The sequence below is a fragment of the Schistocerca serialis genome, chromosome 8 (genome assembly GCF_023864345.2).
Source record: "Schistocerca serialis cubense isolate TAMUIC-IGC-003099 chromosome 8, iqSchSeri2.2, whole genome shotgun sequence".
Lineage (NCBI taxonomy): Eukaryota > Metazoa > Arthropoda > Insecta > Orthoptera > Acrididae > Schistocerca > Schistocerca serialis.
In genome coordinates, this window is record NC_064645.1 from 150,239,513 (window position 1) to 150,257,218 (window position 17,706).

The 17,706-nt window shown below is 41.9% G+C and overlaps 1 protein-coding gene and 1 non-coding gene across 2 annotated transcripts in view; both read right to left on the bottom strand.

The window, feature by feature from the left end:
* Positions 1 to 5,456, bottom strand: part of LOC126416889 (facilitated trehalose transporter Tret1-like) — a 41,903-nt gene extending 36,447 nt beyond the window's left edge. Inside the window, exon 1 of the mRNA XM_050084772.1 lies at positions 5,395 to 5,456. Within this exon, the coding sequence (XP_049940729.1) occupies positions 5,395 to 5,431 (37 nt within the window). The 5' untranslated portion in view covers positions 5,432 to 5,456. The remainder of the gene's footprint in view (positions 1 to 5,394) is intronic.
* Positions 5,457 to 9,602: 4,146 nt separating this feature from the next.
* Trnaa-cgc (transfer RNA alanine (anticodon CGC)) lies at positions 9,603 to 9,676 on the bottom strand. The gene has a single exon. It is a non-coding gene; the product is annotated as a tRNA-Ala (tRNA).
* Between the last annotated feature and the right edge of the window lie 8,030 nt (positions 9,677 to 17,706).

The window sequence follows — 17,706 nt, forward strand, 5'->3', positions numbered from 1 at the left end:
TCAAAGAAGTTTTACAAAAGGGCTGTTTGGTTTTTTGAATATTAATAACTTAGTGCTAAATATAGGAGTAATGTCGTTAGTAAAATTAATGAAAGATTTTATTTCTTAAATTGCATTATCAGAACCTAATATTTGCTTGTTGAAGGAAATAAAATAATATTTCAGTTTCAATAAGTCAGCATTTTTCTTCAATTTCAACATTTCGTTGACAGGGAACAGCAAATTCATACACATTTCTTAAATCGTTTATTAATGGTTCTGTCAACAGTTGCAGTATTTATTAGGCGAGAAGTTTTGAGCCTGACAGAACCATTAATGAACGCTTTAAGGAAGTAAATTATCATTTTCCACTCTGTTCCGAAGGCATAAGTAACTGATACAAAAGTTGAATTTTTGAGAATCGTTTCTGCTTTAGGAGTGTTTCAAAAATTTGTTGCCTTATGTTGTATTGAGAGGCCCCCATATTCTCAGTGTTCATTTGCTTATTGCTTGTATAGATATCGTAGGAGAATATTCTTCCAAATTTCGACAGTTCAGTTAGGACACGTTATTATGAGGGACAGTTTTGCTATCGTGTTCGTATCTCACTGTAAAAAGGTATGTAGGTTGTTGATAGGACGGATTTTGCGAATCTGTCTCTACCTGTGATAAATACCGGAAGGCTCGATTTTACCTAATGAATCTCTAAAGTTTAAAGCTATTAACACTTTTTTAAACGTTACATGTCCAGCTTGGACTGACAACCATATTTGTATCTGGCTACAAATAATTACAGCTGGTAAATGAATACATGTACAAGAACCGGAACTCTAGCCTATATACTCGAATATAAAATAATGCTATGTTTTGGAGTCGAAACCAACAGCGCAACTGCTTAAAATCCATTAGTTGCACGTTCACTTTCATAAATCCTGTAATGCGGTAATAATATCTGTAACTTGCCATTATAGGGATGCACTAGAAGCAGATACTTTTTTACATCTTTTGGAACCATAGATATAGCATAATTTTAATAAAAAGCAGTTCAAACCACAATGAATTATTTACATTCAATCGGGTAACCGGTTTCGGTCTATAAGACCATCTCCAGATCATAGGCTCCAGATGACAGTATGAGGCACTACACGGAGCCGCCGTATATTACCAACTAGTACCTGTCGCGAACTCGAGAATTAAAAATAAATAATTTATTGCGATTTGAAATGGTTCTATTTTCAAAAATAATTAAATAAGTAAAAAAAACCAGGAAGATATGTTAAGTGAAGGTATAAATCATGCGTTTCCCTTCACGAAGTGGCGCAGTCTCGAAAGGATACTGGTGCGTACTAGGGAGATGATTTCTTAAGAAAGGTGGCTTAGTCATGCACGAACCGATAGATGCCTCTGCTGTAGATTATCGTGACTCTGCAGCAGCTCCTTTCATCTCCAGGTGGAATTTTCATTGCAATTCTCAAAGATATTGCCGCCTTTTCTTACTCTGCAACTGAGAACCTGCCAACATCATTATAGTTTGGAGTTTTATAAAAGGAAATGTTCGCCTGCACATTAGTAGAAGACTGTATGTGTTAAGTTACAATGCTCAGTAGGCATGGTAGCTCGTTCGAAAAGTACTTGACTAGCGTTCTGAACGATTGGGGTTCAGTCACAGTTGTTGGGTGCAGCAAATTTTTTTCACCTCTGGCAATGATTTACTAACGATAAAAATGCCAAGTTGCAGCGGGGCACGCGTCCAATGTATAAGCCTGTTCTAAGGTTAGATTAGTATACCTTGTGAGTGCTATTTGGTATGGATTCCAAACGCTTAAGAAAAATGAGGCGCGCGACTGTTTCGTAAGTAGACCCTTTTCAGAGACTCTCTTTAACTATTCTTCTAGCTTACCGGTTTGCAAAGCTAGAATAATTCCCATTTCAGTTTGGGTCTTTCAATTTTTTCGAAGGTTGCACTGTCTGATATCAAAACTCTTGATATCTATATTATTCCCATGTTACTGTAGGAGTTACGGTTTTTCAGATCTAATTTACATTTGTGAACAGGGCATATCAATTATTTTCCAGTTTTCTCATCATGCCCAGAAAAAAAAAAAACACGAGGCTTCAAATAAAATACAACACGAAATTTTGGTTAACTGACAGGGTCAGTCGGTGCAATAGTCGATCAATGAATTTGTACTGTAAAAATGGTTCAAATGGCTCTGAGCACTATGGGACTTAACTGCTGAGGTCATCAGTCCCCTAGAACCTAGAATTAATTAAACCTAACAAATCGAAGGACAACACACACATCCATGCCCGAAGCAGGATTCGAACCTGCGACCGTAGCGGTCGCCCGGTTCCTGGCTATAGCGCCTAGAACCGCTCGGTCACTGCGGCCGCAATTTGTACTGCATCCATTTTATGAAAATATTTTGTTTCGTTGCCATGATGGCTATGTTCATTCAATACTGGATTACCGGTACGGCAAAACAAAATGCCTTCTTCAGATGCATAAAACCGATTATTGACATTTACATCATACAATGATCTACACCACTCTGCCACAATAACAACATTCAATGTGCACAAGATAGAGGCACCAACCTAGTAATGTACTAACTTGGCGATCTTGGAAATAAGAAAATTTTTGCGTAAGAAGACTACACTACATACAGAATTTTGTTCGACAAACTATGTTCTCGAGGCAACATGAAGTTTTGTGCATTCTTATAGAAAGCAGGAAATTTATTCAAAATGTTGGAATGTGTGTGAATACCTAAGGGACCAATCAGCTGAGGTCGTCAGTCCCTAGACTTACACACTACTTAAACTAACTTACGGTAAGAATAACACACATATCCACGCCCGAGGGAGGACTCGACCATCCGGTGGGGGGGGGGGGGGGGGCGCAGTCCGTGACGTGGCGCCTCAAAGCACGCGGCCATTGAGCCGGCCGGGGTGGACGAGCGGTTCTAGGCGCTACAGTCTGGAACCGCGCGACCGCTACGGTCGCAAGTTGGAATCCTGCCTCGGGCATGGATGTGTGTGATGTCCTTATGTTAGTTAGGTTTAAGTAGTTCTAAGTTCTAGGGGACTGATGACCTCAGAAGTTAAGTCCCATAGTCCACAGAGCCATTTGAACCACACCGAGCGGCGAAATTTACTCGCAATTGTAAATATGAACCAGCATCGCCTGTAGATTGTAATGACGACAACGAATTTTGTGCTGGATGGGAACTCGAACCCGTGTCTCCCGCTTTAAGCGAGCGGTCACCTTAACCGCTTCTGCTATCCATGCACGAATCACGGCTAGATCCAAACTTCCATATGTCGCTCGCCGTCCCTGTGTCTCAACATGCACTCGTACGGTACAGATATTCCCATCGAAGACAGTGCTGCCAAAGCAGATTTACTAAACACAACCTTCCGAAATGCCTTCACAAAAGAAGACGAAGTAAATATTCCAGAATTCGCATATCGAGAACAGCTGCCAACATGAGTAACGTAGAAGTAAATATACTCGAAGTAGTGAAGCAACTCAAATCACTTAATAAAAGCAACTCTTCTGGTCCAGAATGTATACCAATTAGGTTCCTTTCCGAGTATGCTGATGCATTAGCTCCATACTTAACAATCATATACAACCGTTCGCTCGACGTAAGATCCGTACCCAAAGACTGGAAAGTTGCAGAGGTCACACCAATATTCAAGAAAGGTAGTAGGAGTAATCGACTAAATTACAGGCCCATATCGTTAACGTCGATATGCAGCAGGATTTTAAAATTATATTGTGTTCGAACATTGTGAATTACCTCGAAGAAAACGGTCTATTGACACACAGTCAACATGGGTTTAGAAAACATGGTTCCTATGAAACACAACTAGGTCTTTATTCACATGAAGTGCTGAGTGCAATTGACAAGGGATTTCAGATCGATTCCGTATTCCTGGATTTCCGGAAGGCTTTTGACACTACACCACACAAGCGGCTCGTAGTAAAACTGCGTGCTTATGGAATATCGTCTCAGTTATGTGACTGGATTTGCGATTTCCTGCCAGAGAGGTCACAGTTCGTGGTAATAGACAGAATTTCATCGAGTAAAACAGAAGCGATTTCAGGCGTTCCCCAAGGTAGTGTTATAGGCCCTATGCTGTTCCTTATCTAAATAAACGATTTGGGAGACAAGCTGAGCAGCCGCCTTTGGTTGTTTGCAGGTGACGCTGTCGTTTATTGACTAATAAAGTCATCAGAAGATCAAAACAAACTGCAAAATGATTTAGAAAAAATATCTGAATGGTGCCAAAAGTGGCAGTTGACCCTAAATAACGAAAAGTGTGAGGTCATCCACATTAGTGCTGAAAGGAACTTGTTAAACTTCGGTTACACAATAAATCAGTCTAATCTAAAAGCTGTAAATTTAACTAAATACCTAGGTATTACAATTACGAACAACTTAAATTGGAAAGAACACATAGAAAATGTTGTGGGGAAGGCTAACAAAAGACTGCGTTTTATTGGCAGGACACTTAGACTATGTAACAGACCTATTAAGGAGGCTGCCTGCAATACGCTTGTCCGTCCTCCTTTAAGATACTCCTGCACGGTGTGGGATCCTTGCCGGGTAGGACTGACGGAGTACGTCGAAAAAGTTGAAAGAAAGGCAGCAAGTTTTGTATTATCGCGAAATATGGGAGAGAGTGTCACAGAAATGATACAGGATTTGGGCTGGAAATCATTAAAAGAAAGGCGTTTTTCGTTGCGACGGAATCTTCTCACGAAATTCCAATCACCAACTTTCTCCTCTCAATGCGAAAATATTTTGTTGACTCCGACATACATAGGGCGGCACGATCACCACGGTAAAATAAGGGAAATCAGAGCTCGTACGGAAAGATATATGGTGTTCATTATTTCCGCGCGCTGCACGAGATGGGAATAATAGAGAATTGTGAAGGTGGCTCGATGAAACCTCTGCCAGGCACTTACATGTGATTTGCAGAGTATCCATGTAGATGTAGATCCAGGAAGAACATTTTTATTGGGAGTCGATGGCCTGGAATTGGCGAATAAACACGAACGCATGTCCGAGGGAACGCGACACCGTCCTTCTTAAAAACACAGGGACTGCTATTTCGCATCTGGTATGCGACGCACTTGTTTGAAACCTTGAGAAGATCTTTCAATCATTACGACTATCACCGCCGCGGAAGGGCACTACTTTGAGCAAACTGTAAAGACGGCAGAAACAGCTGTCGGTTCCTACTAAACGACCAGGTGGCCTTTCTTATGATGTCGAAAACCTTAGCCGAAACTCCCGATGCCTGCCTGCCCCGAACGGGACGTCCCCAGAGACCACGTGCTAAATACGAGAGAGAGTCACGGAAAAGTTGTGCTTGACAGACGTACTTCCAACTACTCACCTATGACGGTGGCTGCGAACTGTCGTAGCACGGACATGGTGGGAGGCGTCGTCTTGTTGCGTGTCGGCGGCAAGTGGCGGCGTCGCCGACGCGGGCGTCGTTTTTATAAGTGACGCCGCGACCCGCACTCATGATCTTCGCCCCGCGGGCGCCGCACCAGAAAACAGCGTGAGTCGCTTCGAGCGAGAAGAAAGGAGGGGTGGGGGTGGGGGAGGGAGGCGGATGTTTTGGTGTAAGGTAGGTCCTCAGCACCGCTCGCCTCAGAGCAGGAGCTCCTCCCGCCAAGTGGACTGCTGCTACTGACTCCCACTCCGCGCAGACGCCTCAGCGTCTGGTAAACACCATATATACTTCACAACGCCGTGACACGGCGGGGAGTCACCGACAGCGACGTTGGGTACACCAGCTATAAATAACACTCCCGAAATCCGCTGAAAATTTCGAAATCGGAGATGCGAACAGTATTCAGTAAATCAGTCGCCTCACTGGAATTCATACAGGAGGTAACGATGATCGTTTTGCTTCTTAGAAGGTATCTCGTCAGTGAAACGAGCTCTGGGAAGGAGGATAAGTCGACCTGGATTTTACTTCCAGACGGATCACCAGGTACACTTTGTGGAAAGTGAGAAGATGGCGATTTTTTTAATCCAAATTAACCAACCTATTGTGGCGTTCGCTGTGTTATTAAGTGGTTTGGTATTTAACTAATTTGTAAATGAGAATGATAATGTTATTTCATTACAGTGAGTAATCACAAAATAATTTTTTCTCCCGGCTAAAGATTTGGTCAAGTTGTTAAAGAAATCCAAGTTAACGTTGTGCTAAAGTGTTGTCTGTAAGTTGTGTAAGTGTCACTAAATCACAGTTCATACAACAGATTCTATACAACTATTGATTATGACGGAAACAGTTATCTTCAGCAAAATGATCATTAAAACCACCGAATATCAGCCGCGCACAACACTGACGCATGTTACCTCAAACAATGTTCTTCGCAACTCGTGCGTAATTAATTTCGGCTCCATGCATCAGCAAGAAAAGTTTTTTATATGGATCGTGCTATGAGCGCTGTTTTAAAGAGCCAATCTGATTCGAATTATTTTCATTAAAATGAGTTCGGGACTACCGGTGCACAGTTATTTTTACACATTTTTATTACCTTCGGCATTTATGTCTGCAGAGTTGCGTAATTTGAATTTGCCGCTGAGATAATTGTTAATATGGTGGCAGACAACTGACAGAGACTTTGTATTGTTAGAGCAAATTTCCTTTTAACAGATTAAGTATTTGAATTAATGATTAATAAAAGTGGTTCAAATGGCTCTGAGCACTATGGGACATAACATCTGAGGTCATCAGCCCCCTAGAACTTAGAACTACTTAAACCTAACTAACCTAAGGACATCACACACATCCATGCCCGAGGCAGGATTCGAACCTGCGACCGTAGCGGTTGCGCGGTTCCAGACTGTAGCGCCTAGAACCTTCGTCCGCACCGGCTGACAATGGTTATTAAACTTTACTTTTATATTGTGCACTATTTAGGTTAATTTTCATCAAGCAAACCTTTGATACTTTAGTAAGAAACACAGATAAAAATGCGATACAAACCGCTATCAACAATGGCTGCGCTTCTTGTAACGGAAAGAAATAATTAACACAGATAATGCTTATTGAGAGAGAGATTAAAGTTACAAATAATTATTCACTCATATTTATAATAATAATGAATTACATTCGAAAGTAATAATCAACAAATAATTACAATTTCTTAAAAGACCTCAGTTTGATATGCGTCTTGCGTCCGCAACCTACAAAAGCCAACAAAAAAAAGGTAAAAACAACGGAAGACAAACGCAGATCATAAAAGGAATTTACAATTATCATTGTCTTTGTATGATACACATCGATATGTCCAATTACATCATAAAATATTATATAACTAATTAATATTTATCATCGTTTTGTTTTATTTCACTGTTTTTCCACATGTCGGATCGATAATGTTTATAACTGTTTGAGGCATAATTTCCTCTCGTCGCACTGTAGTTAAAATTTATCTCGTGGGTGTTACACTATTCTGCGGGAACCTTCGGAACTCATACTAGGTGTTATGTCGAACATCATGAGGAATTTGCCTCCTTCCAGCTCATATTTATCTAGATTCTCTAACGCAGTGGACTGTGAAACATGGTTAGAAAGGTGCGCTCGTCTGCTTTGCTAACAAAAAAACTGTAAGGGGGCGGAAGGCCCAAATTGCAAGCCCCTGTCTATAGCAACAGTTTGTTGAAGCATCTCTAAACTTCTGGTAAGCTCCAACAGTATGCGTTCGCAGAAGAAAGGAGCCTCCTCTAGATGAATAAGCTCGGGTTCGCTGCATATCGCTGATGTGAAACACTTCTACATCTACATCTACATCCATACTCCGCAAGCCACCTGACGGTGTGTGGCGGAGGGTACCTTGTGTACCTCTATCGGTTCTCCCTTCTATTCCATTCTCGTATAGTTCGTGGAAAGAGAGATTGCCGGTATGCCTCTGTGTGGGCTCTAATCTCTCTGATTTTATCATCATGGTCTCTTCGCGAGATATACGTAGGAGGGAGCAATATACTGCTTGACTCCTTGGAGGAGGTATGTTCTCGAAACTTCAACAAAAGCCCGTACCGAGCTACTGAGCGTCTCTCCTGCAGAGTCTTCCACTGGAGTTTATCTATCATCTCCGAAACGCTTTCGCCATTACTAAATTATCCTGTAATGAAGCGCGCTGCTATTCGTTAGATCTTCTCTATCTCTTCTATCAACCCTATCTGGTACAGAGCCCACACCGGTAAGCAGTATTCGAGCAGTGGGCGAACAAGTGTACTTTAACCTACTTCCTTTGTTTTCGGACTGCATTTCCTTAGGATTCTTCCAATGAATCTCAGTATGGCATCTGCTTTACCGACGATTAATTTTATATGACCATTCCATTTTAAATCACTCCTAATGCCTACTCCCAGATAATTTATGGAATTAACTGCTTCCAGTTGTTGACCTGCTATATTGTAGCTAAATGATGAAGGGTCTTTCATTTTATGTATTCGCAGCACATTACACTTGTCTACATTTAGATTGAATTGCCATTCCCTGCACCATGCGTCAATTCGTTGCAGATCCTCCTGCATTTCAGTACAATTTTTCATTGTTACAACCTCTCGATATACCACACCATCATCCGCAAAAAGCCTCAGTGAACTTCCGATGTTATCCACAAGATTATTTATGTATATTGTGAATAGCAACGGTCCTACGGCACTCCCCTGCGGCACACCTGAAATCACTCTTACTTCGGAAGACTTCTCCCCATTGAGAATAACATGCTGCGTTCTGTTATATAAGAACTCTTCATTCCAATCGCACAATTGGTCTGACAGTCCGTATGCTCTTACTTTGTTCATTTAATGACTGCGGGGAACTATATCTAACGCCTTGCGGAAGTCAAAAAACACGGCATCTAACTGTGATCCCGTGTCTATGACCTTCTGAGTCTCGTGGACGAGTAGCGCGAGCTGGGTTTCACACGATCGTCTTTTTCAGAACCCATGCTGATTCCTACAGAGTAGATTTATAGTCTCCAGAAAAGTCATTATACTCGAACATAATACGTGTTCCAAAATTCTACAACTGATCGACGTTAGAGATATAGGTTACAGTTCTGCACATCTGTTCGACGTCCCTTCTTGAAAATGGGGATGACCTGTGCCCTTTTCCAATGTTTTGGAACGCTACGCTCTTCTACAGACCTACGGTACACCACTGAAAGAAGGGGAGCAAGTTCCTTCATGTACTCTGTGTAAAACTGTGACTGTGCGTTATTCACTAGCGATATATTGAAAACAGCAGAAGCCTCTTTCTCCCTGTCTTCATTTATTGGTTTTTCGAAAGGATTTCTTATTGAACCACGTTCTCGGCTGATAATCGTTTCCACCCGAACTCCGACGATCGTTCGAGTTAGGTTTTTATTCTCTTCCGCCGTCCTCAGTCTCGGTGCCTTGCTTCCAACCCACATACAACGATCGTGAAAGTTTTTCCGCTATGTACTTCTGTTGACTATGCTGGCACTAGTGGCTCACAGATAGTGGCACATGTAAGTGAAATTACAATGAAATGAAAACCCCCTGGCTGCATACATGCGTTGATATAACTCAATGGCTACAGTTGAAAATGTGTGCCCCGACCGGGACTCGAACCCGGGATCTCCTGCTTGCGTGGCAGACGCTCTATCCGTCTGAGCCACCGAGGACACAGAGGATACTGTGACTGCAGGGACTTATCTCTGGCACGCCTCCAGTGAGGAAGATGGTATCTGTTCTACGTGGTGCTGTATGATTGACATACAGTATATTGGTAGTCTCATGTCCAAACAACACAATTTTGCGTTAAAGTAGTACTAGCACGACTGGAGACCTAAGATGTTTACCGCGTAACTGTATCCTTGAAAGAACACGGGGGTGTGTTCGTTCTATTTTCTGTACAATTTTTATGGGAAAACTTTTATGCACAATGGCTTTGTTACTTTCAGAGGATCAGAGTCGTTCTCTGATAGAAGATTCTGATTTGAATGGCATTTTGCCAGAGTTTACTGCGCTTTGTAGATTCTACAAAGAGCAGTGCTGTGAGCACCAGACACCGAAAAAGAATATTATGGACCTACTTGTCAGGATGTCTGTGGCAGAGGCTATAATGACCTTTTTTGACAAGAAAAGGAGACTTCTGTTAAAAATGTGTTAGGCACCTCCAGAAAGCCAAAAGTATACAAACGTCATCCAAACCAAGGTCTAGAAAATCGATACGACGGGAATGATCACTGACTAACAGTTCACTACATTTTATACCATGAACATGTCAACGCGAGTAGTGCAATAGCAGAACTAAAGCAAAACATATCGAAACAGGACTTCTGTCTTGCAAAGGGAAGGTGCGTTTCACTTTCGCAAAAACCGAAGCAGTCTGCACCATTGTTTGTGTGGGAAAGGTTACGAATTTGTTGTGACTGACATGATACGGAAGTGATAGCGTCGTGCATTGTATTGTAGAAAGTTACGGGTCGCCTGTTGGTCAACGAACGATTACACGCTATCGGACAGGAGATCCTCCATGGATCGCTTTTGAGGCACAACGGCGGACGACGTATCAAGAACATTACAGCCTACGTGAACACGAGAATAGTGTAACCGATTGCCTGAACCGTGCCATTACTGACATGCTTGTAGCGTCGCTCCATGTGCTTTTCGCAACTATTGTAGCCTGGCCACAGTGTGTTTCTGCACACGTCTCCATATTCGAACGTCCAGTGATGTAGTCCTTGTTTCATCACTAATATCTGTGCCCTGCTACGTTTAATGAGCAGACTTGCTCATACGGGCTCGTGATACCTACCTCCCGTAATGACGAGTTGGAAGGCATAGCCGTTCACAAGTTATTGTAACGCAGTATTGAATGGGAGACTTATTTACAGCAATATGACACTGATACAGCGATGAAGTTTTGTTGCACTTTCCACCTTTTCAATAAATTTAACTAGGAATTTGGCGACTCTTTTCAAAATTGTTTAGGCCTTCGTGGCCACTTGTTGACAAACTGCCTATTTGCTTCTGTCTCGGGTTCTTCGGCCAACGTTCATCTGATGATTTTACTGACGTTTCGCCAGCACGAGTGGCTGGCATTGTCAAAGCCTCACCTTCCATTGCCGGTGGTGAACTGGAGCCGAGCTCGCGGCCGCAGACTATATGTACCTGGCGCGCCATCGTCCGAGGGCTTCTCCGTACGTGGCCGAGCGGTTCTAGGCGCTTCAGTCTGGAACCGCGCGACCGGTATGATCGCAGGTTCGAATCCTGCCTCGGGCATGGATGTGTGTGATGTCCTTAGGCTAGTTAGGTTTAAGTAGTTCTCAGTTCTAGGGGACTGATGACCTCATATGTTAAGTCCCATAGTGCTCAGAGCCATTTGAACCATTATTGGCTTCTCCGCGATCATTTCCGGTGCGGTTCTCCTCTTGCTACCTGCGACGGTCGTTCACTGCAGTACAGCAAGCCAGGATCAGTTTACCTTAAGGCTTTCTTCTTTCTTGTTGAAGCTATTGGCGTGTTTGTGTATTACTACAGCTTCTCTGAACAAGCGGATGTGATAGTGCTTCTCTACAGCCAGAACTGCCGTGTCGGTGAAGCACAATCACACCTTCTTGTTCAGAGACGCTGTAGAAATACACAAACATGGCAATAGCTTCAACAAGAAAGCCAGAACTTCCGTGTCGCTGAAGCACAATCATACCCGCGTGTTCAGAGAAGCTGTAGAAATACACAAAGACGGGAATAGCTTGAACAAGAAAGAAGAAAGCTTTCAGGTAAATGGATCCTGGCTTCCCGTACTGCAGCGAACGACCGTCACAGGTAACAAGAGTAGGACTGCACCGGAAATGACTGCGGAGAAGCCCTCGGACGTTGGCGCGCCAATTACATATGGTCTGCGGCCGCGAACTCGGCTCCAGTTCACCACAGGCAATGGAGGGTGAAGCGTTGACAATGCCAGCCACTCGCGCTGTCGAAACGTCAGTTAAATCATCAGACGAACGCTGGCCGAAGAACCGGAGACAGAAGCAAAGAGGATTCCTTTTCAGTTGTGATCTCTGTGAAGGTTTTTGGGCTGCAGATTACAAAAAATACACAAATTAATTTCCGTCATCAATTACACTGTAAGCTACGAACATTTAATGTACCGCTCACAGTGCACCATCCCTACCACGAAATGTTGACTTCAGTATAAACACTTATCGTATGTTTACAGTGTATGCTACAGTGGATACGAGTTTTAGGAGAACCAGACAAATCGGCTTGTTGACTCTGTGTGTGATGCGTCAAATTAATTAGTCTGTCGGTTTGTGGTACTAACTGAGGCCGGAGCGAGAAGGTTACTTGCTTTTACTTGTGGTGGAGGCTAATTATAAGAATAAAAATGTTGTTGTTGTTGTGGTCTTCAGTCCTGAGACTGGTTTGATGCAGCTCTCCATGCTACTCTATCCTGTGCAAGCTTTTTCATCTCCCAGTACCTACTGCAACCTACATCCTTCTGAATCTGCTCAGTGTATTCATCTCTTGGTCTCCCTCTACGATTTTTACCCTCCACGCTGCCCTCCAATACTAAATTGGTGATCCCTTGATGCCTCAGAACATGTCCCACCAACCGATCCCTTCTTCTGGTCAAGTTGTGCCACAAACTTCTCTTCTCCCCAATCCTATTCAATACTTCCTCATTAGTTATGTGATCTATCCATCTAATCTTCAGCATTCTTCTGTAGCACCACATTTCGAAACCTTCTATTCTCTTCTTGTCCAAACTATTTATCATCCATGTTTCACTTCCATACATGGCTACACTCCATACGAATACTTTCAGAAATGACTTCCTGACACTTAAATCAATGCTGGATGTTAACAAATTTCTCTTCTTCAGAAACGCTTTCCTTGCCATTGCCAGCCTACATTTTATATCCTCTCTACTTCGACCATCATCAGTTATTTTGCTTCCCAAATAGCAAAACTCCTTTACTACTTTAAGTGCCTCATTTCCTAATCTAATTCCCTCAGCATCACCCGACTTAATTAGGCTACATTCCATTATCCTTGTTTTGCTTTTGTTGATGTTCATCTTATATCCTCCTTTCAAGACACTGTCCATTCCATTCAACTGCTCTTCCAAGTCCTTTGCTGTCTCTGACAGAATTACAATGTCATCGGCGAACCTCAAAGTTTTTAGTTCTTCTCCATGAATTTTAATACCTACTCCGAATTTTTCTTTTGTTTCCTTTACTGCTTGCTCAATATACAGATTGAACAACATCGGGGAGAGGCTACAACCCTGTCTTACTCCCTTCCCAACCACTGCTTCCCTTTCATGTCCCTCGACTCTTATAACTGCCATCTGGTTTCTGTACAAATTGTAAATAGCCTTTCGCTCCCTGTATTTTACCCCTGCTACCTTTAGAATTTGAAAGAGAGTATTCCAGTCAACATTGTCAAAAGCTTTCTCTAAGTCTACAAATGCTAGAAATGTAGGTTTGCCTTTCCTTAATCTTTCTTCTAAGATAAGTCGTAAGGTCAGTATTGCCTCACGTGTTCCAGTGTTTCTACGGAATCCAAACTGATCTTCCCCGAGGTTGGCTTCTACTAGTTTTTCCATTCGTCTGTAAAGAATTCGTGTTAGTATTTTGCAGCTGTGACTTATTAAGCTGATAGTTCGGTAATTTTCACATCTGTCAACACCTGCTTTCTTTGGGATTGGAATTATTATATTCTTCTTGAAGTCTGAGGGTATTTCGCCTGTTTCATACATCTTGCTCACCAGATGGTAGAGTTTTGTCAGGACTGGCTCTCCCACGGCCGTCAGTAGTTCCAATGGAATATTGTCTACTCCGGGGGCCTTGTTTCGATTCAGGTCTTTCAGTGCTCTGTCAAACTCTTCACGCAGTATCATATCTCCCATTTCATCTTCATCTACATCCTCTTCCATTTCCATAATATTGTCCTCAAGTACATCGCCCTTGTATAGACCCTCTATATACTCCTTCCACCTTTCTGCTTTCCCTTCTTTGCTTAGAACTGGGTTTCCATCTGAGAAGAATAAAAATACACTTCATAAAGTTTATGCCTGTTATCTACCTCAGTAATCATATGAAGCACAGTTCGTGTCCCCCTGTACAAAATAACTACAGTAGGTGTTCAAAAATGGTTCAAATGGCTCTGAGCACTATGGGACTCAACTGCTGTGGTCATCAGACCCCTAGAACTTAGAACTACTTAAACCTAACTAACCTAAAGACATCACATACACCCATGCCCGAGGCAGGATTCGAACCTGCGACCGTAGCAACAGCTCGGCTCCGGACTGGAGCGCCTAGAACCGAACGGCCACCGCGCCCGGCACAATAGGTGTGTCCACGGGAGTTGTGGATTTGAGGAATTACAGATGGGGACTCGAATCATTTGCAAGAAAGTGAACGTAGGCAGTACTCACTACCAGACCACCCCTGATTATCGACCGCGGTCCCTGTCACCAACACTCACCGGCCCACGGCCGTTAACTCTGACGGCGGATGTTTTCCCAAAGCGATGTCCTCGCGTTACGCTCCGCCTGCACAGCGTCACGTGAAAAATGCCGCGTCAGCACGACCGCATAAATTAAGTGTTTCATGCGTCGGGCTCCCACCACCCCTCTGCGACCAAGTGCGCTGGTATCGTTCACCTTATCCATCCTACACACGAATGGTACGCCGATTGTCAGTACAAAATTAATACCAAATTTGGTATCACTCTTTGAACGACGGCTTTATCGAGTCATTTCCTGTGCATTTGACCACATCAGTATAAATTCCTCGCAAAAGAAGAAGAGAAAAAAAAATTACAAAGACAAACCTCTGCTGTTTATATAACAGCAGTGTTGATGTATTCAATCATCTCTTTGTGTCAGTCTGTTATTCACTTGATCGTGCAATCAGGAGCCTCTCCATTTTTGGAAGAAGCAATCGATTCCGCATAAGCCTGAAGCCGAATCAAAATATGGATAACTACAAGTCTCTGCTAAGAATGCTGAAGACTCCATACTCGGTTATCAAAATTTTTCTGTTAAGTTTGTTAATCGTTTGATTAGTAATAGTGGTCACCAAAAGCGAAGATGAAACTAGTCAAAGTGTTAATAAAAATAATTTGCATGAAAGAACATGAACCCTACCGAGTGGAAACGGGAGTTGGTCTCACTGGACAAACCCTACAGAAAAATTAAATTACTCGTCGCCATGGTGTATGTATTCCGTGATAGCATGTACACTACAATTAGGTAATTTTGCGGCACAGAAACAAACCCTGCTAGTAATCAAATTTAATTATCATGAATCACGTTGCCTAGTAATTTGGAAAACTCCCATACAGAAACCCCGTACTATAATTACCGATATTTTAACAGATTTGCGCACGGAATTGCTCTGACGATCCAACATATTAGCACTTATCGTAATAGATTTATTGCTTGAAAACGCTTGGCGATACAATATTAAGAAGAAAGAATGAAATACACTTACCAAAAACCAAATACAACTCAACATAGCGAAATTCAGTGATATAAATACGCAGATATTAAAAAAAATAACGTAAGAATTTTGCTTTATGATGTAAATGATCCTTAATGCTTTTTATTTAATGATACAGTAGACTGGAAATCAGTTCCTTTTGAGAAATTAAACGAAGTTCGTTTAAGTTTAATATTTGCAGCTATTAGGAAAAATAAATTTCAGTTTCTCAGTATTATTTCTTTGATATTTTCTTTCAATTAACGTATATGATTTATCTAAACACTAAACAGAATAATAAGAACCTATGTCAGGTAATAAAGTCGCTGAACAGTAATGTACTCTACCGCAGGCAAACTACAATTACAGAAAAAATTATGTTCTGCAAATAATTTGATAGAAGATAATCCGGATTTAGAATAGCCAACTCTGATCTTACACATATCCCAACAGTACCAGGGGGGCGATTTATGTTCTGCAGATAGCAGTTAACGCCACTGCGCTTTTTGTTGAAAATGATTTATTTGGGATTAAAAAGTTCAACTTGTGACGGCTTACCGTGCTAATTACTTCGTCCTGTAGTATCTAATTGATTACAAGTTTCGTTTCACAGTTTAGAAGTATGAAAATATGATATGTAGAAACTTTTTATACGGATTTCTGCGAAGTTTTTATTGGTATTAGATATAACTATACTTTTGGGAATACAAAATCCATAATATATGATTAAAGATTTTATTGAATTGTTAAAAGCACTTTCTACATACTCTTTGACGTACTAGGTGATTCATGAACCGTGTTCTCATTCTCTATTGCATCTGGCGACCAGGATTAACGCAGTTGAAAGTTGCGATTTCTCCAGATTACCGCACAAGGCGTATTGAGGAGAATTCTGCCGTTCTCAATTCAAATTACTTTGACAGGGATGTCTTACGACACGGGTAACGATACGTATTTAAGAAATGTTCATTCAGAACTATTTCCGTAAATAATGACTCTTCTTTCCTTCCTTCTTTATCTCAGTTGAATCAGTTACCCACATTGCCAATAAATCAACTGTCACGACACAGACAGATCGAGAAGCGAGTGACGCATGAAAGAAAAAATGAAACAGAGCACACATACAACTCACGAAGGACAGGCTGTATCAAAAAGAAACATCCGATTTGGCACATCTATATTTCTGAAACTAATAAATACATACAGTAAATTGTGTTTTTTGATGAAAGGGAAACTCAAAAAACTTTTTCTCATACCATTTCATAGGTGTTCAATATGCCCCCCTTGAGATTCACGGCATATGTCAATGCAGTATTCAGATTGTTCCCACACTACAGCGAGCACGTCTTGAGCGACAGCTTCCACAGCTGCTGTTGGGCGATGTCTCAGTTCATTCATTCTTGTTGGTATCGGAGGCACATAAGCAGAGACTTTTATAAAAGCAATAGTCACAGTTAGGTCTGATGACCTCGGAGACCAGTAATGTAAGGCTGAATTGACATTCTTCAAAAACAGTCGCTGAAAATGATGAACAAAACTCTAAACAACAATACTGGTCGTTGCGGAGGGCGGAGACGTGAGAGGGGAAATACCGAGGTAATTGGCGCTCGGCGCTACCAACAGAAACTGCATCGTTTAACTTCATCACACAATATTGACTTTGCAACTGCCACGTCGCCGGCGCTTGCGGAAATGAAAAAAAAAAAATAGGGAAGTCGACATGAAGTATTCCCCGGACAAATCCGATATGTGACGAAACCGAACGACGGACCCATCAGACACCTTTTACTGTGCCACTTACATGCGGTTACCATTACTACCAAAGCGGTTATCGGGATGCGTGAACGTGCATCGTTTTCAGTTGTTGCTCTAAGGTGGGATAAGCAGACAGCTAGTAGTTGATGTACAGACTATTTAATAATAAATCAGTAGTTAAATATACAAATCCAATACCAGTAGTATATTTACAATCTGCAGCCGATATTTTTATAGGCAGGTACGTTGATGCTTTTACCTCCGATATATCGATATTTCATTTAAATATCGATATATGGGATTCGTAATATTTTCAAAAATAACAGAAGTCCTAACGGCAACCGACGAGATTCATCGCAATCGGAATGATGAACTCCTGTGAGAAAATCTTCAGATAAGACACACACTGCTGTGTGGCATATTACGAGAACGTGTACAGTCCATCATTTAAAAACTGCGGT